This window comes from Quercus robur, chromosome 5 (genome assembly GCF_932294415.1).
Source record: "Quercus robur chromosome 5, dhQueRobu3.1, whole genome shotgun sequence".
Classification (NCBI taxonomy): Eukaryota; Viridiplantae; Streptophyta; class Magnoliopsida; order Fagales; family Fagaceae; genus Quercus; species Quercus robur.
This window is the reverse complement of record NC_065538.1, coordinates 59538057-59563605: the sequence shown is the minus strand read 5'-3', so window position 1 is coordinate 59563605 and position 25549 is coordinate 59538057. Positions and strand designations below refer to the sequence as shown.

Here is a 25549-nt window from a genome sequence, read left to right as displayed (position 1 = left end):
GGCTTTTCATCATGTGATCATTACCGTGCGAAGATTGCTCAGTATACTTGGAAGCAGCTTTTCCCTTGCTGTTCTTAGGGCTGTTAGCTTCTTCATTGTGTTTGTTATGGCTGCGTCGATGAAGTGAAGTGTTGTTGCCCTTTGGACGAATTCGACGCTTCAATTCTTCATTCTGCTTCATTAATTCTTGCATGTTGGCTATCAGAGCCTGGATCTGTTGAGCCATCACTACAGGATCTGGGGGTGATGTTGCAACGGACTCCATTGGTCTTAAGGAGCTTTGTTAATAGGAATTCAATGATTTGTCGTTTTTCCCCATAGACGGCACCAAACTGATGAAGCCGGAAATTGATCTCGTTTGTATGCTCCTCGTCAATTACCGATGGACAAGTTGCACTGCCTGTTGAAAAGACAAGAAATACAAAGAAGGTTCATTGGCGTGATGCCAGTTGAAGACACTCCAATGCCTAAGTTAGATTATGGCTCTCAATGGGTAGTGTAATTGTAGTCTACTGAGTTTTTCATGAAGAGCGTATACCTTGGTTCCATTGCCTTTTATAGTTTGCTTTCTGGCGAGTCATTTATGCTTGTTAATGCTCCTCTAGGCATTTTTCTCCTGAATGAAATGTAGCATTTAATGGCAATGAAGTTTCTGTTTAATGTGTAACGGGTGGTCGTTGGCTCATTATTGCTTCTATAACCGTTCCAGCGCATTTACCTATTGTTAGCTGGCCTGATGGAATTAACTTTTGGTTTTAATACACATAGGCTTGTCTTGTTCATACAGATGGTCTTTCACTGTTTGTCTCGTCCTCGACTTTAGATGTGGTTATGGTCGTCCTTACACTGGACGACCTTTAACCGGTACTCGTCATATATGAATGATGAATCCTAAGATAATGATAATTTGTTTTACAAAACATTTTAAAATGTACAATACATTGTGCAAGACATTAATTAATTTAATAATAATTTTAGCACGCATGCTTGACTTCAAGCACTTATAGTTATTAACCAAGGGTTTTGACTTCTTTTAATAAATATTTTTTTGACTGATAGGGGCATTATTAGTAGTAGTGTGGTTATAGTTATTAACCAAGGATCTTGTCAAATGCTCATCAAGAAATGAGTAAAGTGATCAATGGTAGGTGGGAAATCTTTAAAGGAAAAAGAATCAGCATTCAAGCTTTCTGCTTTATTTATATGGTGGATGGTTTCGTCCTTTGAAATGTTCGGATTGTGTTGAAAGAATTTATTCTTATTCGGCATTTTGATTAGTTGATGATGGTGGGAAAACTAATACAAAGAAACATTTTCCTCAATATTTACCAACTGCTAACCTTTCGGCATTCAACCTTTCTTTTAATTGGACCAATTTAGTCTGATTCTTTTGTTGTGTCTGAATACTAGATTGTTTAAAAAAAAAAAAAAAAAAAAAAGAACAATTAAAGCAGTGAGAATTTCATATTTATTCGACCCCACTTTGTTTAACTGTTTAAGTGAGGAGGAGCATAACTTTCAGTGCTTTAATTTGTCTATTGAATTCCAGACTCTTGGAAAGCAACTCAATGGACCCAAAGAATCTCATTTACTTATATCTGTGCTTTGCACTTGATAGGTCATTGGGTGCTTCATAGTTAGCAAGTCATCTGCCTCTAAATTAGCTTCTCCATAACAAAAGTCGATTCGGATTTGTTAAGGATAATAGCTAGTTCATATCTAATACAGTTGTATTACGGTTGTGCTATCTAAAATACAGATGTATTACGGCTGTGCTAGAGTGATACCACAGAATACAAAATACAAATTGTAACAAATCCAGGATTATGATAAGATAGGATAAAGTTGGTTTCATTTCAAATACCTTTGTATTTCAAATTCTGTATCTGTAACAATTCTACTATAAATGAAATGCCTTGAACCGTGTAAGGTCAGACTGGAAATCAATTCAATTACTCTGCGTTTACAGGATTTTAGGAATGTTGGTTGCAAGTTCGGCCGAGATGCTCCACCTGTGGAAAGCACGAACCAGAAATTGGGATATAGATTCAATAATCAAATTAGAAAATTTATATGTATGTGATGTCTCAAAAAGTGGTTCCTAGAAATTTAGATAATATCCACGAGATCCTGAATTTTAAATACTTAGACGTGTGATCCTAGATAATATCTGATGAGTCAGAAATTTATGGTCTTCACTACGCGAAGATCGTCATTTACCCAGAGAAGATGTTACGCATTTATTACGCTCATTGATGACGAAACATAATGGACGGAGCAACGGTCACAGAATGAGCTATGAACTTTAGACAAAGATTTTGTAACGCGCTAGCCGTTGAGCATAAATACAGTGATTCATTGCCCATTGATTAGGCATTCAACTATAAAAGAGAAAGGACCAGAAACCCAAGGAATGACAAATCATACACACAAATACTCTACGAAAATCACTCTCTAGTTTGTTCTTCTCTAAGAATCTTTCTCCCTTACTGACTTAAGCATCAAAGGCGGTTTGGCTGACACCACACTGGCATGTTATTCTTCCACCCAATTCATTTTGCAGGTTTTTCATCTATAGAGACGACCCCATTCACAGCATCATCCATCCGCTACAATGAGGAGCTCAACTGTTGATTTTTTGCATCATCAGTTTGGCGCCGTCTATGGGAACGCTAATCATTCAAGCCATCTTTCTTAGTGACAAAAGAGTTCCTCTGAGTACGAGATGGAAGCAAAGACCACACCTTAGCCAGATGCTGTGCAACAACAACAAATCCAAGCCCTTTTGGCCAATGTGGAAGAATTGACTCGCCAAAATGAAGAATTGCAAAAGACAATGGAATCCCAAAACGCAGAACATCGGCGAACAGGTTAAAACCAAAATGAAGAAGAGTCAAACTCTCAAGCCAACAAGCAAGATAGGACCTCAGGAGAAGACTCCACCAGGATGGAGAATGAACTTCACAACATGAGGAAGGAGATGGATGAATTAAAGAGTGCTATGAAGGACAAAGGTGGAGAGAATCTGGATGGGATGATTCGAAGGATGGACTCACTCACTAATGAAGTACTAAACCGTCCTCTCCCACCAAAGTTCCGTCTCCCACAGTTGGAGTCATATGATGGTTCCAAGGATCCTTTGGATCACATCGAATCATTCAAGATGCTGATGCTATTGCAGATGACCCCAGACGAGGTGATGAATAGGACATTCCCAACAACATTGAAAGGAGCAGCTAGGGTATGGTTCAGTAAGATACCCCCAAGAACTATTGCAGATTTTGAACAATTTAGCAAGGGTTTTGTTCGTCATTTTATTGGGGGGGCAAAGACATAAAAAGCCAACTAGCCATCTTCTCAACATTCAACAGGTAGAAGGAGAATCACTAAGATAGTATGTCACTCGATTCAATAAGGAGCTGCTGTAGGTAGATGAAGCTGAAGATCAAGTCATCTTAACAACCTTCCAAGTAGGGTTGTTGCCAGGAGATTTCTTCTTCTTAATCACTAAAAGTCCACCAAAAACAGTCGCGGAGTCGCTCCGTAAAGCTTAGAAGTACATGAATGCAGAAGAGGCGGTGCTCACAAAAGAAATGAAAGGAAAAAGGAAGAGAGACCAAGGAATAAGCAACAATCGCTATAAGAAGAAGGAGACATGAAATGTTAGGTAGACTACAGGAAAAAAGAAGGAACTTCCAGATAGGAAACCCAGGTTCACTAACTTCACTCCTTTAATAATGCCAACTGAGCAGGTCTTTATGCAAATAAGAGATGATCCCGCCTTACAATGGCTGAAGCCAATTAGCACTCCAGTAGAAAGGAGAGACAAGAACAAATACTGTAGGTTCCACCAGGATCACAGGCATCGCATTAATGAGTGTAGGTATTTGAAAGACCAGGTGGAAACTTTAATTCGACAAGGAAAGTTACAGAAGTACGTCAGAAAGACGGAGCCCCACAAATACCAACGGAAAGACGACTAGGACAGAACTCCGGAGGTAAGGGATAGTAAAACCCCTGCAGGAGAAATAAAGACGATCTCGGGAGGACTAACGGCAGGCGGAATGCTAAAGTCCCTGAAAAACGCACAGGGGAGATAAATAAATAGCGTCCATTCGTGACTTCTTCTAATGAAGGTGCCAAAGAATGATGAACCTGATATTGTCTTCTCAGAGAGAGACAGTCGTGGTATCAGGCAACCTCATGACAACCCACTGGTAATCATGCTCAGAGTAGAAGAATTCAACACCCATCGGTTGCTCATTAACAATGGAAGTTCAGCAGATATCATCTACTTGTCCACGTTTCAGCAGATGAAGTTGGATAAGAAAAGGATTAAGGCTTTTGCCTCGCCTCTGGTAAGCTTTACAGGGGATAGAATTGTCCTTAAAGGCATTGTCACCCTAACTGTGATCGCAAGAACTTAACCAGTAAATGTCACTAAGGAAATTGATTTCCTCATAGTTGATTGCCCTTCAACATACAACATCATCTTGGGAAGACCTGCACTCAACAGACTAAAAGTAGTGACGTCAACATATCACTTGAAGGTGAAGTTTCTAATGGCCCATGGAGTAGGAAAAATTAGAGGAGACCAAGTTCTGGCAAAAGAGTGCTATCAAGCTGCCCTAACATCTGGAGAGAACCACACATGGGTGATCAATTCAGAAACACCACAAGAAGTTGAGATCATCCCAGGAGATTTGACGAAGGTATTAAAGATCGAAACAACACTTCCAACTTCAGAGAAAGAGAAGATGATCTCCTTCTTAAGGGAAAACCAAGATGTTTTCACCTGGAAACACGAGGATATGCTCGGGATTGATAGGAAAATCATACAACATCATCCCAACATCAATCCAGAATGTAAACCTGTACAGTAGAAGCGAAGAATATTTGTACCAAAGCGCAATAAAGTTGTAACTTAAGAAGTAGAGAAGCTGTTAGAAGCCGACTTCATCAGGGAGGTCTTCTATCCAAATTGGCTAGCAAACATGGTCATGGTAAAGAAGAGTAATGGCAAGTGGAGAATGTGCATTGATTTCACAGACTTGAACAAAGCCTGCCTAAAAGATAGCTTCCCTTGCCGAGGATTAATCAGCTAGTAGACTCAATTATTGGACACAAGCTCTTAAGTTTCATGGACGCTTTTTCTGGATACAACCAAATTCTTATGAATGAAGACGATCAAGAGAAAACCTCGTTTGTTACCAGCTAAAGGTTGTACTGTTACAAAGTTATGCCCTTTGGACTGAAGAACGTAGGAGCCACCTACCAAAGATTGGTGAACTGCATGTTCTCTCACCAGATTGGAAGGAATGTGGAGGTGTACGTAGATGACATGTTGGTAAAAAGCAAGGATGAAGCCAACCACTTGGATGATCTCAAAGAAACCTTCAACACACTACGTAAGTACAATATTAAATTAAACCCTGCAAAGTGTGTTTTTGCTATTGTTTCAGGAAAATTATTGGGATTCATGGTGTCTTAACGAGGAATAGAGGCAAATCTAGACAAAGTAAAAGCAATAATCAAGGTCAAATCACCAAAAACAGTGAAGGAGTTGCAGAGCTTGACAATAAAAGTTGCAGCCCTAAATAGATTTTTCTCTAGGGCAACAGACAATTGCATGCCATTCTTCAAGGTATTGAAAAAAGCCTTTCAATGGAATGATGAATGCGAGGAAGACCTTGCCAAGTTAAAGGAGCACTTGATGAAACCACCTCTAATAAGCCCCTCAGTGTGGGAGAGAAGCTATTCCTCTACTTAGCAGTATCCAATACTGCAGTAAGTTCAGCATTGATCAGAGAAGAAAGGAACGTCCAAAAGCCAGTTTATTATACCAGCCAGGCATTCCAAGGAGCAGAGGCAAGTTATCCAAGGATGGAAAAGATAGCTTTTGACGTCTAGTTATTTCCAAGCACACCCTATTGACGTCAAGGAGCAGAGGCGAGTTATTTCCAAGCACACCCCATCGACGTCATGACAGGCCAACCCATAAGAAAGACGATGAATAAGATAGATGCAGCAGGACGACTCATTTAATGGGCAATTGAATTAGGCCAATTTGACATCGAATATCGGCCCTAAGTAATAATCAAAGCCCAAGTGCTAGCAGATTTTATTGTAGAGTTTACTTACCCCTATAAGGAAGAAGACCTTTCTATGGAAACATGGACGGTTTAAACAGATGGGCCTACCACGAAGAAAGTAGGAGAAGTAGGAGTAGTGCTCATATCTCCAAAAAAAGAAATATTGAAGTATGCAGTCAGATTGCAGTTCCTAGCAATAAATAATGAGGTAGAATATGAAACATTGCTAACAGGGCTAAGTCTAGCAAAGGCTCTAGGAGCAAAGAACCTTATCGTCCAAGCTGATTCTCAGCTAATAATCGGACAAGTGAAGGGAGATTATGAAGCCAGAGAAGAAAGGATGCAAAAGTACTTGAAAATCATCAAAAGACTCTCACAGCACTTTGACAGCCTAGACTTTGTGCAAATCCCAAGAACCAAAAATGCAGAAGCTGACTTCCTAGCAAGATTGGCCTTGTCAGGTGACTACAATGCAACTTCCGAACTATGTATAGAGATAAGGGGGAAGCCAAGCACAGAAGGTGAGCAAGTTTTGAAAACAAAAGAACAAGATGAGTGGATGACTCCCATCATCCATTACTTGAAAGAAGGATGGCTCCCTGAAGATAAGGCAGAAGCAAGGAAGATACAGATCAGAGGAACTTGCTTTGTCATTATTGAAAATGTGCTATACAAACAAGGATACTCACTCCCATATCTAAGATGTGCTAACTCAAAAGAAGTAGACTATGTGCTCCGCGAGATACACAAAGGAGTCTGCGGAAACCACGCTAAGGCAAGATCCTTAGTAGGAAAGGCACTCAGAGCAAGATATTACAGGCCAACCCTACAGAAAGACGCATATGATATCGTTAGAGCATGCCACAAATGTCAACGCTTTGCAAATGTCCAGATGAGACCAAGAGAGACAATGACACCCATATCCTCACCATGGCCCTTCACCCAATGGGGATTGATATTATGGGTCCATTCCCTCTAGGAAAAAAAAAACTCAGATTCTTGATTGTGGCAATCGATTACTTCACAAAATGGGTAGAAGTAGAGCTAGTGACGACGATAACAGAGGCTAAAGTCACAAGCTTTGTGTGGAAAAACATCATCTGTAGGTTTGGAGTCCCATGTGTCATAATATCAGACAATGGAAAATAGTTTGACAATCCCAAGTTTCGAAAATTTTGCCAAGACTTAGGAGTAAAGAATCACTACTTTTCTCCAAGTCACCCTTAGGACAATGGCCAAATAGAAGTGATGAATAGAAGCTTGCTCAAAATTATCAAAAGGCTTGAGGGGACAAAGGGGGCGTGGCCTAAAGAACTACAAAATGTCCTTTGGGCATATAGGATGACCACAAGAGTTCCAATAAGAGAAACACCATTCAGGTTGACATTTGGCATTGAGGTCGTCATACCAGTGGAAGTGGGACTGATGAGCTTCTGAGTCAAAACTTATGAAGATCAGAAAAACCAGCAAGAGCTTAACAACAACTTAGACCTAATTGATGAAGTTAGAGAAGAAGTTATAAAGCGAATGGCCAAACACAAGGAAGCAATGGCTAGATATTGCAACAGAAAGGTCAAGGTAAGAAGGTTCAACACAGGAGACCTTGTCCTTAGAAAGGTATCATAGGCAACAAAGGACCCATCCCAAGGAAAATTGGGACTAGCCTGGGAAGGCCCCTATGAAGTAATCCGTCATTCTAGAGAACGTTCCTACTACCTGAAGTCTCTAGACGGCCAAGAGTTGCCTCGACCATGAAACATAGAACACTTGAAGAAATACTACCAGTAAGGAATGCTTTACATTTCAAGTTGCCCAATCTTTATATTAGTATGTACAACAGTTATTACTTTCGTCATTCGTAGATCAATAATACATGAAAGCACTATCCATGCGTATTTATCAATGATCATTCATGAGTTATTTGTCAATGAAAATATGTGCAACACTTAGGAGTCATCCTTGGGAGACATCACAAGGACCTCTGTCATTAAAATTCTAAATCAAAAGCTGTTCACACACAGCCACCAAAGTCAACTAAATCAGAGTGGTTTAAACACAACCAATATGATCGTCATTCAAGCATGAATGGAAAAAAACATAAAAAATGGTTAATCTAAAGACGCTCCAATACCATGACTTTAAGTCATGAGTACAACGCAACATCGTCATTCAAACATGACTCAATATAAAGTTGTTCAAACACAGTTAAAAAAAATAATAAGTTGTTCAAACACAACTAATATCGTTATTCAAACATGACTCAATAAAAAACTGTTCAAACGCAACTAAAAAATACTAAGTTGTTCAAACACAACTAATATCGTCATTCAAACTAACTCAATAAAAAACTGATTAAACACAACTAAAAAAAATGCTAAGTTGTTTAAACACTACTAATATCGTCATTCAAACATGACTTAATAAAAAGCTGTTCAAACGTAGCTAAAAAATACTAAGTTGTTCAAACACAACTAATATTGTCATTCAAACATGACTCAATAAAAAACTGTTCAAACAAAGTTAAAAAATACTAAGTTGTTCAAACACAACTAATATCGTCATTCAAACATACCTCAATAAAAAACTGTTCAAACACGGCTAAAAAATACTAAGTTGTTCAAACACAACTAATATTGTCATTCTAACATGACTCAACAGAAAGCTGTTCAAACACAACTAAAATATACTAAGTTGTTCAAACGCAACTAAGGTCGTTATTCACGACTCAATGAAAACTGTTCAAACATGGATAAGTAGTACTAAGCTCGTCATCCATACATGGCTCAATAGAAAGCTAGTTAAAACATAGCTTAAGTGCTAAGGTGTTCAAACATGATCAGAATTGTCATTCACACACGATAGTTCCAACATAGCCAAAAACAAAGAGCTATTCAAACGTGAGCTAAGTATAGAAAGTTGCTTCAGCACATCGTCATAAAAGGTCGTCCAAGCACAACCAAACTTAAAAAAAAAGTTGTTTGCTACAACTAACCTACCTATCATTGTCAAAGTGATTGTTTAATTGCCCAAAACAACGGGCCCAAAGAAAAATATTGTTCTTGCCTTGTAATAAACAAAAAAGAGGGAAAGAAAAAAAGGAAAGGAAAAAACATAAAGATTACTGTTCATCAGTGACAGGGTCTACAAGGGTTGTAATTACGGCCTCCTCCAATACTTCAGCAATGTCTGTGGCTCCCTCCGTCATATTCTTCTTTGTAGCCTCAGATGGATGATCAGAATAAGTTCCTTCTCAACTTCATCCATGGCCAAGCCAGAGAGGTCCAAACCAGGGTGATGCTTTGCCATCCACTTCACGAGAAGATCAAAGCCCTCCACATAGCACTTGCACAACTCATTGGAATACTCGTTAGAGTCTTTGAAGTCCTGTACCGTCGTGGCCCCAACTGTCTGTAGTTTCAGCTCCAGGTCACCAATTTGCTTGTCCTTCAGCTTGCAGAAGTCTTTTTCCACCTGCAGGCTTTTCTTCAAGGTTGCCATGCGCTCCTTGTCATTTTCAGTTTCGGTAGTGAGAATAGCAACCTTGTTCTTAAGCGTCTTGTTCTTACCAGATAAAGACTTAACCAAAGGCTTAGACGTGACCACCTTCTTTTCTAGGTCCAAGAGCCTTCCCAAGATGAACAAAGACTCCCCCAAAGCCTGTAGTAAAGCAAAGAGAAGAAGAAGTAAAAAATAGCTTGCAACACTTACCTACACAAGCTTCTGAATATGGGATGACATTACCTCACTGGACGACTTCGCCATTAGAGGGCTTAGGTCATCCATAGAGAGTGCCTCATGAGCCTTCAAAGTTGCCACATCAGCATCATCTTAAAGGGTGGGAAGAAAAGACATACCACCAGCCTTTTTCCTCTTCCTAACCTCTTTTCCACCGGAGGCAATCACCTCTAATGACGAGGTAGGAGAGGTAGGGTGATTGGTAGGCGAGTGGGCAGGGGGAAGTGTCATCACAAGATCTTTCTTAGAGACGTCACCCCATCTTTTTCTTTGACAAGAGACCATTGACGGTGCCACCCTAGGCCTTCTTCTTTTGGGCCTCAGCCAGTTTCTGCTTGCTAAACCTAATCGTCATTCCTGAAAGGACAAAAAAATAATATAAAAAAAGAGAGAGAAGAAAGAAGAAGACAAAAAGAAAGAAGCACTTACTCTTCTTTACAACTTCCAAATTCTTCCAAACCTTAGTAGACAGTTCCGGACCCAAAAAGTGAAGAAATAGAGATTGAGGAGAAACGAGCTCGTCAAAATCTTTGACAGACTCTAAGTACTCCTTCACTCTTTCAGCTTGACGCTAATACCTTTTCTTTAGATGAGGATGCTGGGAAATTGTAAACAGAAACGCAAGTAAGTCATCTATCATCGTCACTTATGAAGGAAGGGAAAAGCAACTGAAAAACGAGAAAGATGTACCAAACATGGGAACTCCCCAACTACGAAAAAACTTGGGGGTTTCATCCAGGTCCTCACCAGGGACGAACTCCTAACCACTTCTAGAGACAAAAAAAGAAATTTGGCTTCCAATTTCGAAGAGATGATGGGTAATCGAGGATTAACCTAGAAGCCTTATCCCATGGCTTATACTCATAATAGCCGAGGTCCTTTGATTTCCTCAGACGATAGAAATGGAGGAATTCGTCCCTCCTAACGATGTCACATCATTAGCAAACATCCAAACCACCATGCAAGAGACGATGATCCGCTAGGAGTTAGGCACTAACTGTGCCGGAGCAAGATGCAAGTAAGAAAAAAGTTCTCTAACAAAGGGATGAACAAGGAAACGAAGGCTATTGGTAAAGTCGGCCTCGTAAAAACAAACCTTGTCAGCATACAAGTGATGAGCCCTCTCTTTGTCACTCGGGATCCTAATTTTTACCGAATCAGGGAACTAAAACCTATCCCTGATCCATTGCTTGTCCTTTCCCGTAAGGGAACAAGGGATATTCCAAGCTTTATAGGGGATGGAAATAGAAGTAGCCTTCGAGATCACACAAACATCAGATGAAGATAACCCCATCTCTAGATCACACTAGACCTTACCTCAGACATCTTTAACAACCTGGCTACCTTAGTAGAATGGGAACCCAGAGGGAATAACGAAGAAAGGACATAAGTGTATGGACATTCCTCCCCTACGAAGAAACTAACCCTCTCGAGACACTCCCTTTCTACAGACTCGAGTAAGTAACCTAAATGAGCAAAAAAGAAAGCTATTGAAGGAAAATCTACCCTAACAGCAGAATAATTTACCATGGAAGAACTAGAAAAGAAGAAGGAGCACGAAGAACTTACCAGGAAATGTAGGACAGAGAAAGGAATCTCGGAGGAGAAACGAACCCTAGAATAGAAACTGAATAAGGAAAAAATATAGAATAAAGGAAAGAGGAGGGAAAAATGCAAAACAAATGGCCAAAACACGCATGGGAAAACCGAGACATGTTCGTACGACGAACGCATCCTAGCCATACATGTGGCATTCAATTGCTCAAACACCAAAACCGTCATAAATGCACAATACACGGAATACGAAGTGTCAAATGAATTTGTTCTTATCTCGTCTAATAGATGACAATTCGAACAAGGGGGCAGCTATGAGTCAGAAATTTATGGTCATCACTACACGAAGATCGTCATTTACCCAGAGAAGACGTTTCGCATTTATTTTGCTCATTTATGACAAAACGTAACGGATGGAGCAACGGTCACAGAATGAGCTGTGAATTTCAGACAAAGATTCTATAATGCACTAGCCATTGAACATAAATACAGTGATCCATTGCCCATTGATTAGGCATTCAACTATAAAAGAGAAAGGATCAGAAACCCAAGGTACGACAAATCATACACACAAATACTCACGAAAATCTCTCTCCAGTCTGTTTCTCTCTAAGAATCTTTCTCCTTTACTGACTTTAGCATCGGAGGCGGTTTGGCTGACGCCACACCGACGTGTTATTCTTCCACCCAGCTCATTTTGCAGGTTTTCCATCTATAGAGACGACCCCATTCACAGCATTGTCCATTCGCTACGACGAGGAGCTCAACTGCTGATTTTTCGCATCATCAATATCTATGAGATCCTGAATTTAGAATACTTAAACATGTGATCCTAGAAACTTGACCAAATGTGGCACAAATGCATGAAATGAATCAAATGATTACTTGTAAAGGATTTGAATACTAGGCAAATCAGGACTACGTATACTACAATGAACTTTAATATAATGGACTTGAACCTTAATATCTCTAATAGGAGAAAAAGCTTGATTCTAGAAATTGAGAGAACTTAACAATGGAATGGAAAGATAGCAATGCATGAACTCAGTAATTTGATGGGCAACTAGTTGTGATAGTAAAATTTAAAATTGGAGATTTCCTAGTTGATTTTGAATCTCTCATTGGTCAGCGGAATAATAAAGACAAGCATTAATTCATGTTTGAAGAGGAGAAAAATTACCCTTATCCATCATATAGCAAAAGAAGAGAAATTTAGTATCATCCATCAAGCCAGCATCGTCCATGTGATGACTATAGCATACATTAAATGATGAGTGTTAATTTATCAAGATCTTCCTCCTCTAGACGAACGAATTAAATTTTATTCAATGCAAGGCGTAACGTACGAATATTAGTGATGGACAAAGCCATAAAAGACATTCAATGCCCAAGACAGCTAAGGAGTAACGTACAAGCACCAACGGATGAATAGCCATTGGCAGACAATGAAAGCCAGTCATTAATACCAATGGCTCCATATCCTATAAATGCAAATATTTATTCAGACAATGAAGACAAGGGCTATAAAACCCACACAAACCAAAGCACGAGTGGTACACAATTCTCACCCCAAAAACTACTCCCAAATTGAATTCTTTTGCAATATACTTCAATTGAATCTTATTTTAACTTAATCATCGGAGGGTGTTTGGCAAACATCACACCGATGTATTTCTTTTTCTCTATTTCATATCTTATTGCAAGTTTGTCTCTGAACGAATCCTACTGCTTTATCTATCTGTATTGATGAGAAGTTCAACTAACGAATTTGGGTTCATCAATGTTGATATCAAATTCTGAACTGACCTCTTAGTAAGAACTAAGGACTAATGTTTTAAGAACAGACTACAGAGTGAAGTCGTTACCATTGAAATAATTTTCTAAGGTGATTTGACACCTATATATTGTCAAACTGATTTTATTAGAGGAATAGGATTAAGGTTGGAAGTCTCCATTCCTAAATTAGACAATAAAATATCAATTAACCATTAAATTAGTGTTTAAAAAAAAAAAAAACCATTAAATAAGATTGAGTATTCATTAATTCATGGGAAAGGTGTTATGCATAATGATTAGCATATTTTAATGAATTAACACATAAATTTTAAAATATCCAAGGTATTTTATTGATTAATAAATATAAGCACGCTAAAGGGAGTCAATGATGGGATTTGTTGCTTTGGCTTTTATAGCTTGATCCCTGCAAAATCATTCCTATCATGTTCTGTTGTTTGGATTTTGCAAAAACGCTGGACATGCTGCAATCCAAAGTTTAGAGGGGGCTTAAGGCTCACCCTTTATATTAGTTTATTAAGAAAAGGGAGATGGAAAGCTCATAATTTAGAAATGTAATTTATAATTGGCTTACTCAAATGCACAATCTTGCTTGGGTTGGTTACCACAATAAATACTTTAGTCTGGAAAATATTTTTAGCATTTTATTCTATTTATTTCATTGTATAATTTAGTTAAATTTAAAATGTTTTCTATTAATAGTAAAATCCTTTATAAAATATTATAAAACATTTTAGCTTTAAACACTTAAGAAAAATATTTTATAAAAGTATATGGTGTCTCTCCCGCATTTGGTAACTGAGTCGTTGGTCTAGTTGGGTGCCAATCGTCAGGTTACCGGAGCCATCGATTTGGTGACCTATGCCAAAGGCCCGGTCTCCAGACCTCTAGTGTGAAGTGTCTAGTACTAATAGTTTTGATGACTGAACCACTAATTTTAATGGTTTATGCTTGCCACATTAAACATCTAAAAATGTATATAAAATATTTATATTTAAAAAAATGTTTTACTGCAAAATAAAAGATAGTAAAAACTTTCAGGACACCTTGAGCACTATGTTATAATTTTATTCAAATTCTGAATTCTGATAGCCGCCACTATACTAGGATTCTTGTCTCTGTACCAAGAAAAGCATAACCTATCTGATCTTCCCACTTTGTTTATTCCAATTGGCTAAGAGCATTCTCGACCCGTCAATGCCTACCAGATAAGAAAAGCAATTGAAAAAGACAAAACAAGTAAAAAAGAAACATTCCCTGACAGCCTGTTATTTCTTGTCAGGCATTTTTCCTGTGAAATGTAGTTTGTTAGATTCTTTAACTATTTTTAATAAGAAATGCTAACAAATATTTTTAGGAAATTGGTTAATAATTTATTTAAAAAAAATTATGAAAAAGAAAAAAAAAATTAATGTTTTGACCTTTTTAAAAAAAAAATAGTATTAAAATTTTTTTAAAATAAATTGTTGACCAATACTTTAATAACACTTATTAGCAAGACCCTTTTTTATATTATATAATTTCCCCTATTTTTATAGTAGTATAAGGTTTTAGAGACAAAATCATTTATGGGATTCACCCCACATTTCCAAAAGATACTTCTGGCACTTACTACAACAGCTGCCATTAACATACAACAAATCTGAGCCTGCCCTTCTGGTTCTTTTGATCTTGGACCTTTTGGACCCTTCTTCTCTGCCACTGGTCCCACCAATGTGCTTTAGGTTGTGCCTGTATTCCATTGCTACCTGCTCTAATACTTCAACCTCAAACATGTTAAGCTTTAGCTTTGGTTTCATGTGATCTCTTACATATGCAAAAGCCAACTGATCTCTTGGGTTAAAAGCTTCCAACTCATTGAACATTAGGCAGGAAAAGAGGTTGCTGCTCAATTCATGTTTCCTTAAGATCATAGCACTATCTGGTACATCTGAGAGACATCATATTGGCCATGTATTTGACATATTAGAGCATAATAAGAAGAGAAAATTTAAAGAAAACAAATTTGACAAAAAAATTTATAATTGTAAATGTGGTGGTATGTTGTTAGTGATAAATAAATGAGAATTGATAAAAGCCTGTCAACTCAATTGTTGTGAAATTTTATGTATACTCATCAGAAATATGAGTTTTTTTTTTTTTTTTTTTTTTTTTGAAGAACATAAGAAATATGAGTTTGTAAGGGCATTTGACCTACTACTTTGAATAGAATAGTCTAGAATTCATGGGGGGAATAAAAAGAAAAATATAAGAAAAACTCTAAGATTACTTAAAATGGCATAATTTGTTCCACAACTATCTAAGTAACAGACTCAACTACCTAAGTAACAAACTGTAAATAATGGAGAAAAAGTAGTAGACTTATGGGAATTCGTTATAGTCTAACATTTAAGGTAGTTATGGTCAAAATTGTAACAATTTATGTAATACTAGAATTACTAAAAATATAAATAAACAAAATTTGTATGAATATGTTTGAATGTAAGAATTAGAGTCGTTTGGTAATGTTATTTATATTTTTTAAAAATACATATAAATAAAAAATATATAATATTATTTAAAAGCTAAAAATATTTCATTAAATTCCTATTCTAAATGCCCTGTCAATACCAAAGTTTAGAAAACTGTGCCTGTGTCATTGAAACCCAACCATGTGAATATTTTTATGGACCACTCTTGGATCAGCTGCTAGTTGGGACCACACCCATCTACACATTTCTCGTTCTCGATTTCAGGATTTCGATTATTTTTAATAAAAAATCGTATCTATTACTACATCCTTAAATTTCATGCAACTTTTAGAATATAGTTTGAAAAGATGCCTAAATTCTATAAATTGTACCTTTCCCAGTTCTTGCCCTGACGTTGATAGGAAATCCAATTATAAGTTATTTGTTTATTTCGCCAAAATTATCTATTGAGATTTTTCTTCAACATTTTTTTTTAGGCTTTGATAATTATCTATTCTTTCTAGGAAGTCTATGAACACAATAATTTTTATATATAATTATTAACATAATTCGTATTTAGTGTATAATAAAAGAGGTGTTAGTGGATACATATGATATTCCTTTAATTATAACAAATTTTTTATTAACAACTGCAAAAGTAATTGTGTCTATAACATTACTATTTTCTAAAGCTTATTTAATCTTTCACACAATTATTAAAATAGTTGAAATAGGTGCTTGAACTAGAAAAAGAAAGCTTTTTTAATCTTTCACACAATTATTAAAATTGTTGAAGTAGATGCTTGAACTAGAAAAAGAAACAGTTGTGATACACTCCAAGACTAACTTCAAGGACACCGACCATTTTTATTTTCTGACCTTGTCTTATAGAACCTACCCATAAAAACAATTAGACTAGTCACCTAACAATTTTTTTAATTTTTTTCACAAACGCTAAAGTTGGCAAGTTATGATTGATACATAATAAAAATAATTTTTGTAATTGAAATGATGTTACGTAATTAATTCAAGTGAAAGTATGTTATCCTCAAAATACCAACACAATATCCTTAGATTCATATATGTACAAATTGCCAGTGTACACACCAACTTTGCACACATGTTTGTACATACAGATGCAAAAATAACTGAAATCATGAAATGGGTCCGTTTAATAGTGTTATTCTAGTAATGTTGTTTAAGTGTTGTGAAAATACGTATTGTGTTGTTTAAACAATAAAAATTGTTGTTTAAATAACGCAATCAAACAAGCTATATTTAAAATTGAAAATCATGTTTTTCGTCTCATAATTTTGTTGTTGAACACTTGTGTATTTATCAACAGGTTTTTCTACAGGTCAAATTGGATATGTAATTATTGGAATAATTGTTGGAGACTCAAATGGTGGATATGCAAGCATGATAACTTATGTGCTGTTCTAAATCTCCATAAATCTAAAAACTTTTGCTTGCACGAAAAATATACCAGAGTAGGTAAACCCCACAAGAGTGACCTTTATACAAAATCATGAAAGAAGGGTTTTAAGGAAACTTCACGCATACAACAAAACACCCCGACCCCACTTCCTTTTTTACGCAGTCATTTTTGGTTTCTGAAAACACACTGAACATTGAAGAAGTTGGGAGCAGGACGGAGTCAGAACTTTAAGTTAAGGGGGCGACTTTGACCTCTAACTCAGCGGCTTCTTAGCCATTGAGGTTTTTATTTATTTTTATTTATTTTTTTATGAGTTTTTGATGTGTGTGCTTGCTGGGTAAATGCAAAATTATTTTATTTAAAACCTTTTAAAGGGCCAGTTGTTTGTTTGAGTAAAATTGGTTAATTTGACTTAATTTTTTTTAGCTTTGCTATTGGTGATTTTTGTTGTTGCACAAATGTTTTTGGGCTAATATATGTTGTTTTAAATTTTAGATCTATAAAATTTTTAATGGCCTTTAAAATTAGGAAAGTGCTAGAGGTATATTGTTGATATAGTGAGTAATTATTGATAAGTAAAAAAGTGATGTAAGTGATAGGCTCAGATGCAAACCAATAAGAATTTATACCTCAACTGTATATAAAAATGTTGTAGATAAGTTTGTAACTGTAACATTACTCTAAAAAGAATTAAAGATATTGTTAAAGAGGAAAAATATAATTTTATTGAACAAAATTACTAAATTTAATGCATATATATATATATATACTAATACCACCCCCCCCACCCCCCCCCCCCCTCCCCCGCGGGTCAATTAATGCCTCCGTCCCTGGTTGGGACTTACCTTCGTTTGAGCCTCCACCAGGAAAGATCTCATAGGTTATAGCTTCTGAATGATCAAAACAAAGCCATGTACGATCATTGAAGTTATCATCTAAGGGAGGAAGCTAGCTTTTAAACTAAATTGAAGTTATTATCTAACGAAGGAAGCTTTTGACCTAACACACTCTGAAGGTGGATTTTATAAATGATCTGGGAGGACCCGTGACAACTAGACGTAACAGTCAGACTTTAATAATTCTTATACTACAGCTCATCACATTAAAGAAACGCCTTCATCAACATCTACTTTGAATTTCTCAACCATATTGGATTGAAATAACTCTCATATTTCAGGCTCATGAACCTTTTCATTTCCTTAAAACTTAGCTTTAAAGGCATGGAACACAATTTGAAACGATACATCATCATGAGGTTTCCAACAATATATAATTTCAAACCAAAGTGCAACAAGAAAACAATTAAATATATTAATATTGTAATACCTGATGTATAGGGGAGCTTCTTGCGACTCCATGGCCGCAACCCATTGTCACAATATGTCTCCATTTGGGTCTTCAAGGCATCAACATCCCACCATTTCTTCCACCTTGCTGTTGCCATTGCTTCATCCATGGTATGAACATAGAATGGATGTTTGGATATGGCCATATCCGCATTCTCGGACACAATTAATGTATGAATCAACAATAATGGATCAATTATTAGCTGTAGCTTCGCGTCTATCCAAATGCTGAATTTGGTGTTTGGGAAAAGCCTATGAACTAAATATTTAGGTATCACTCCGTTCATGGCTGGATTATCATACAAGTCCTTGCTCGAAACTCGAACAATTCTCCATACGCCTACCTTATGTTGGGGGGATTCTTTTGAAATTACTTTGTGGTAGTCAAGCCCATTGAGGGTAACATCATCTATGAACATGAAGAAACATACATTATCCAAGGTCTTGGATCCTAGCCCTTTTGGCTGTCGGATTTTGTCGTGGTCATTGAAGATTGCCGAGACTACAACTACTCCATTACAGTTTTCCATCTCAACTTGATCTGAATTTGACACAAAAGAACACAATTCAAACAGACTTGTATTAGTTATATCAAGAAAAAATAGAACTTTTTTTACGAATTGTGTTCCATGAATTGAGCACAATTCAAACAGATTCATCAACTGATAGGAAAAGAGACACCCCCCCCCCCCCCCCCCCCCCAAAAAAAATGCTGAATTCCCGAGAATTATGGTACAAAACTAACCGTAATTACTAATCGGAAATTTCTTCAAGAATCCACAAGGAACTTCTAAGCTAGAGTTTTCATGATCAAAATAAGAAATCCTTTTCTGGGTACTAAAATTCCCACCAAAACTATCGGCCTGTCCCTGCATATAACTCAAAACTGGCGAAGCCAACGAAGAATTCTTACACAAATCTCGGATCTCCTTCAACACAGTCCAATAATCTGAAAACAAAAACCAAACCCATTACCCCAAAACAAAAATTACAATCATTGAATGCAAAAATTCAAGAAAAAAAAAATGCAGGGCACGTACCTGTGAAAAAGACAGGGGAGGAGCAAGTGGAACGGTGGGTTGGGAGGGCATACTTGTGTTCTCCATAAGAAGAAGGGTAAGAAAAGAGAGGGGTCTGGAGGGGATCGAAGGGAGAGGATCTGAAGAGGCATTTGGATTGAGATAGAGAGGTGTAAAGAGCGAGAAAGAGAGCGGTGAAGAGGTAAAACAGAGAGAAACAGAGGAGCTTTGATTTGAAGAGGAGAGGTGTAGACGTTGTTACCTTCCCCATAAAGTGATATCTCATCATTTTTGACGCCTTATACTTTAACTACTTACTTATTCTTTCGTTTCTTTATTTTTTTTGCACTTTTGGGCCATCATCTCCAAGTGTCAGGTTTATCGTAGGAGTTTTGTATTTACCGTCTGTTGAAGAAGCCAACGATGCTTGCGAATGACGTGTTTGGGTCTCCCCAGACTCCAGAGATACATTTTATAACCTCAGTTGGAAATCCACTAAAAGCTTAGTCCCCTTTCTGTAGGGGGAGAAAAAAAAAAAAAAAAAAATGTAATGTCTGTTGAAGGTACATTTACAATATTTTCTGATATTGATGAGCATGTGATTGATGGGACTATGGTATAATGTCATAGCAGAAAGAAATCTTAACCAATGATTTCCAATAATTTGAGGCCTTGACGGTTCACAACTATTGTTTTTATCAATTATGATGATGGGCCAAAAAAAAAGAAAAGAAAAGAAAAGAAAAAAGAATAGAAGAAAATGAATATATATAAAACATTATGATATAATATCAATGGTGCAAATGTAACACTTGAAGTTTGTTTTGTTTTATTTGTTTGCTACACCTACATGCATGTTACTATTTGTGTACATTTTTATTTAATTTATTTTTTTGAGATAGTTTCAATCTATGTTCGTTTCTGATAATAACTCATTATTATCAGACCAAGACACTAATAAATTTTTGGTGTAGGCGAGAATTGAACCCAGATATCTTATTCAACTATCAGAAATTTTACTAGTTGAGTTAACTGGAACCCACATATGTATATTTTTAATTAGTTTTTTCATGAAAGTTTACAAAAGTATAGTTTACTTAAAACAAAATAAGGTTCTATCTTTTCCAGAAAATAATAATAATAATAATGATTATAAAAAAGAAAAAAAAAAAAGAAAAAGAGTTAGGTCCATAATGCTTAGGTTGGCAAACTGTGAAAAAATTCAAGTTTAAGATGAAGTTTCAAAATAGCCAAAGAAAAAGAAAGCTTTTTGTATTCTTGACACTTTTTGGACAGTTTGTCTATCTATCAGATCAGTCTTAAGAACTTGTCGGTCGATTAGGAATTGTGAATCTTGATTCTCAACTAGACTCATTAAGTTGGGCTATTCATATATGATGGTGCCGGAAATAATACCACCAGTGAGTCACACGTTCCTCGTACGATCGCCAATGGCACCTGCACAACGAAAAGGAATAACCTAGCGGGGAGTACCGATGTGGTACCGGCCAAACACCCTCCGAAGGTCAAGTTAGAACTATTCTCACTGCTCTAGAGTGCTAGAGAGGGTAAATTATGCGTACCTTGGGTCGCGAAGGTGCTTAGGTTTTTATAGTAGCGAGGGTCATCCCTTTTTCCCTTGGAGTAGAAGTCCTTTCCTTATAGGAGTCCTTTTGGGCGTATTTTTCGGGATCCTTTCCTTATAGGAGTCCCCCGAATATTCTCTTGCGTGGGAAGCAAGACAACTCCTTATACGTAGCGTGGGTAGCAAGTCAACTCATGTTAGGTCCGTCAGCCTTAATTTACTTCCTTCAGCTTTTTGGGCTTCGACTAGTGATACCGTCACTCTTGGAGACAGTTGACTCGATGACCGTCAGCTATCGCTCCGTCTGACCGTCAGCTATTGCTCCGTCTGCTACGTACAAGAGATCGCACTAATCCGTCAGTCTGAGGCTCTCCATTTATCCTTATCAGTTGCCCCCTACTCTACATGCTCGATGTTTAAAACCGTCAGCATATGGAGTTAAAAAAGAAAACGAATTATGAATGTCTCCTCGAGCCGCGAGCTATTAAATGCAAGGTCACGTGGCGCGCAGTCGTTGGCCTCGTTCCTGGGCACGGGCGTCGCCTCGCATTCCGTGCGTTTTCCCCCTTATATATATATCACGCCCATTGTCTCATTTCGCCATTTCAACCTCGCAGATCTTTCAAGAGAGAACCCGTCGCTCTTTACTCACGATTTGTTCCGTCAACTGTTATTAGTACCGTTATTCTCAAGGCTGTTTTACCCATTCAAGATCTACTTCACCTGTAAGTTCTTCCTCCTTCCGCTTTGCTTTTTTACTTTTACCTAAAAAAAAGTTTTATATTGAGAACGTCAGTCTAGGAACTTAGAGTATATCCGTCACTTGTAGGTAGTCAGATGTCAAGTGACGCGTCGAGTGATCAGTCGTCAGTCCGCGATGGAGCGGGCTACGACGAATTTTTTGGCTCAGGTCAAGAGTCCGACGGCTTTTTGGAGTCGTCAGGGAAAGAAACGTCAGCCCAATCCCTTAGTATTGACGTAGAAGACCATGTCGAGGGAGTTAGGGAGAAGGTGTTAAGTGAGGTTGAGGTCGAGGGGAGAGACGAGGAAATTGTTGGTGACGGGAACTGGGATGAAGGTGACGAGGAGATTGATAGTGACGGGGATAGGGATGACGGTAACGAGGTCAGTAGTAACGAGGTCAGTAGTAACGAGGATGAGGATGAAGGTGACGAAGAGTCCAGTGAGGGAACTTCAGGGAGTTCTGGAGGTAATCGTCCCTTCATCCTTCCGGAGGAGTGGGCCGTCAATAAATTTCTCCCAAAGATGAGCAACAGAGTTTTTAATGAGTTGCGTATCCATTTCCAAATCCCGGACCACATTCCCATCCGTCTCCCTAGAAAAAACGAGAGGTGTTATACAGGGAGGACCGCTGATGTGGGGATGTACGATGCCATGTTCGCAGCTGGCCTTAGATTACCACTGACGGCTTTACATCGTCAGCTGGCGGATTTCTTGGGATTATCCGTCAGCCAGATTGCTCCGAATGCCTAGAGGATCTTCATTGGTGCTGAGATCCTCTGGGGTCGCTTGAGTGGGGGGAACCGTCACCTTTCGCTGGACGAGTTCTTTTATTGCTACAGGCCCCATCATAAAGTATCCGCCAAGGGGACATACCATTTTGCTCCTCGTGAAAAGAACTTAAGATTAGTGTCTGATATGCCGGACTCAAATAGGAATTGGAAGAATAGATTTTTCTTTGTTAAAGGGACGAACTGGGTGTGCCGTCCAGATGAGTGGAACAAGTTGCCCGGGGGTTATTTTGATAACACTTGGGCTTATATTAGGGAGTCAGGTTGCCCCTCTTCTCTTTCTTTCTACCGTCTCTTTTTACTTACCAGGGAGTTTTCTTAACACCGTCTCTTTTAACACCGTCTATTCCCTTTTGTTTCAGCTATCGCTCGCCCGGAGGTATCTGACGAACAAAGGGAGTTCATCCGTCGGATACTTAGTATACCGCTCGAGCAACGTAAGTGTAGGGATTTGATAACCCTAGACACTCTTCACTTGTATTGTGGGGTTCCTGAGCCGACGGCTGAAGCTCGGAGGTTGGAAGAATTTTCTAGAAAACGTAAGTGAATGCCTTATTTAATCCGTTGACTTATTTATTCCGTCGGCTTATTTATTCCGTCGGCTTATTTTTTTGTCTCCTCTTACTTATCCGTTAGTTTATTTTGCGTAGAGATGGAAGCTGCGAAGCAAAGGGTGAGGGCCACCGCTGCCCGTAAGAAGGAGGAAGACAAGGCCAAGGGAAAAGAAGGAGCGTCAACCCCTCATTCTTCTTTGAAGGGTTCAATCAAGAGGAAGGCTGACGGAAAGGATGATCCTCCTTCTAAGAAGGTGACCGTCAGTCCTATGGACGTGCCCTCCAAGAAGTCGCCCCCCAAGTCTAGTCACGGTGCTGGAAAGGGAGTGATGACCTCTTCTGGTCCCGTCATTGAGGGACCCCGTTGCTTGTTGACTCACAAGGATTATGCTGTTGAGGGGGTGGAATCTCTTATTAAACAGACGGATCCGGATCCTTGTGTTCAGCTGGGGACGGAGGACCTGGGAGCGTCAGCCTTCTTTGATATAGCACGGGTATGCTTCCTACTTTGAACAATCTAATCTTTACCTTGCTTAATAACTGACGGTTGTGCTTCCTTCAGGCCTTGGTTCGTGTTAAAGCACTTCAAGATCGGTGCGTGGCCAAAGAAGGCGTCGTCTCTCGGGTGAGGAGGCACAACTCCAACCTGATGGATCAGCAGGCGCAATATAAGGAGGCCGTCCGTCTCTTAAACTCAGATCTGAAGGATGTGAGGGAGAAGTTAGGAGAAGCTGAGGGCCAGCAGAAGAAACTTGAGGAGGAGGTTTCATCTTTGCGTGCGCAAATAGAGACGGCTGGGACTGACGCAGTCGAAAAATTTAAGACAACTCAGTCCTTCATTGATTCCTGCGCTGACTATTATGGCACGGGTTTTGATGATTGTCTGAAGCAAGTAGCGTCAGCTTATCCGGAGTTGGATCTATCTGGTATTACCATGGATGCCTCCGTGCCGATGACTCCTGCTGGCGACACTGCTGCTGACAAAGATGACGAACCCCTCAGTATGGACTTTTTGCTAAATGATGCCGGTGTTGTTTTAGCCCAGCCTGCTGTCCCTGCCCCTGCCGAGTCTTCAGATAAAGCACAAATTGCCAAGGATAAGGCTGACGATGTCTCTAAGGACGTTCCTTCCACTTAATCCTTGTAATTTTTGAACAATGTTTAGCTATTTTAATTTTTGAATAATGTTTTTAAGTGCTCTTACGTTTGTTGGGCTTTTTACTTGTAACTTTATCTGCCCTTTTTGTGGCGCTCCGTTGCCTTGAACATGTATACTGACGTTTTTATTCCTTTGTTGACTAATTTCAATGAGACCGTTATCTTTTTGACTTTTAGCCTTTTTCAATTAGCTCGTCATCTTTACAGGCTTGTTGGTTTGAGGACCTCGTTTGTAAGTAGTCTCATCTTTTGGTCAGACCGTCACCAATTCGACCGTTAAACTTATAGGTCCTTTAGTTCTCTATATGATGATATTTTCATCTATTGGACCGTCAACTTTCCAGCGTTGGCTCTTTTGGACCGTCACTCACTTGGCCTTAGCCTTGTTGTTTTGTTGGTCCGTTAGTTAGTTTTTTTTTTTTTTTTTTTTTTTAAATTTTATTTTTATTTATTTTATTTATTTTTAGGTAGGGTCCGTTTGATGACCGTCAGCTTTTTAGCTTTAGCTTTTCTGGACCGTTATTTTCTTGGCCATTAGCCTTGATGTCTTGACATCTTCATTAGTCCGTCAGTTTTTTTTTTTTTTTTTTTTAAGGCCTGGTCCATATGATGATAGCTTTATCTATTGGACCGTTAGCTTTTTAGCTTTAGCCTTTTCTAGACCGTTATTTTCTTGGCCATTAGCCTTGATGTCTTTTGACATCTTCATTAATCCGTCAGTTTTTAAGGCCTGGTCCATATGATGATAGCTTCATCTATTGGACCGTCAGCTTTTAGCTTTAGCCTTTTCGGACCGTCGTTTTCTTGGCCTTAGCCTCGATGTCTTTGACACCTTTGTTGGTCCGTCAGTTTTTCTTTAGTCCGTGTGTTATGGACTTAGTCGTTTTGGCCGTAAACTTAGTGGACCGTAGAAAAAATACACTTCAGCAATTTCTGAATAAAACTTAGTGGCCGGGATGACTGCTTCGCCTCCGTACGTCAAGCGGAACGGTGTCTCTCCTGTGGGTGTTCTTGCCGTCGTCCTGTATGCCCATAGTATACTCGGCAATTCTTCGGGCCATATACCCTTTGCCCCCTCGAGCCGAGTCTTGATGATCTTGAGCAAGGATCGGTTTGTGACTTCGACCTGTCCATTAGCTTGAGGGTGGGCGGGGGAGGAGTAGTGGTTCTTTATTCCTAACTGTGAGCAAAAATCCCGGAAATGGTCGTTGTCGAACTGCCTCCCGTTGTCCGAGACAAAGACTCTAGGAATGCCAAACCTGCAAATGATGCATCTCCAGACGAAGCTCCGC

The 25549-nt window shown here is 38.5% G+C and overlaps 1 protein-coding gene across 1 annotated transcript; it reads right to left on the bottom strand.

The window, feature by feature from the left end:
- Positions 1 to 14663: 14663 nt before the first annotated feature.
- Positions 14664 to 19869, bottom strand: LOC126726487 (probable hexosyltransferase MUCI70). Its single transcript, XM_050431748.1, has 4 exons — positions 19450 to 19869; positions 19155 to 19358; positions 18390 to 18950; positions 14664 to 15105 (listed from the first exon to the last, which is right to left on the bottom strand). The coding sequence occupies exons 1-4, from the start codon at positions 19715 to 19717 to the stop codon at positions 14738 to 14740; spliced, it is 1401 nt and encodes a 466-aa protein (XP_050287705.1). The 5' UTR covers positions 19718 to 19869; the 3' UTR covers positions 14664 to 14737.
- Positions 19870 to 25549: the final 5680 nt, after the last annotated feature.

Bases quoted from the DNA above. Each gene is read 5' to 3' on its own strand.
- LOC126726487 (XM_050431748.1), bottom strand. From the start codon at position 19,717: ATGATGAGATATCACTTTATGGGGAAGGTAACAACGTCTACACCTCTC. The intron at 18,951-19,154 runs GTTAGTTTTGTA...TGTCAAATTCAG, and splicing joins ATTTCCGATTAGTAATTACG to ATCAAGTTGAGATGGAAAAC. The intron at 15,106-18,389 runs GTATTACAATAT...GATGTCTCTCAG, and splicing joins GAAGCTCCCCTATACATCAG to ATGTACCAGATAGTGCTATG.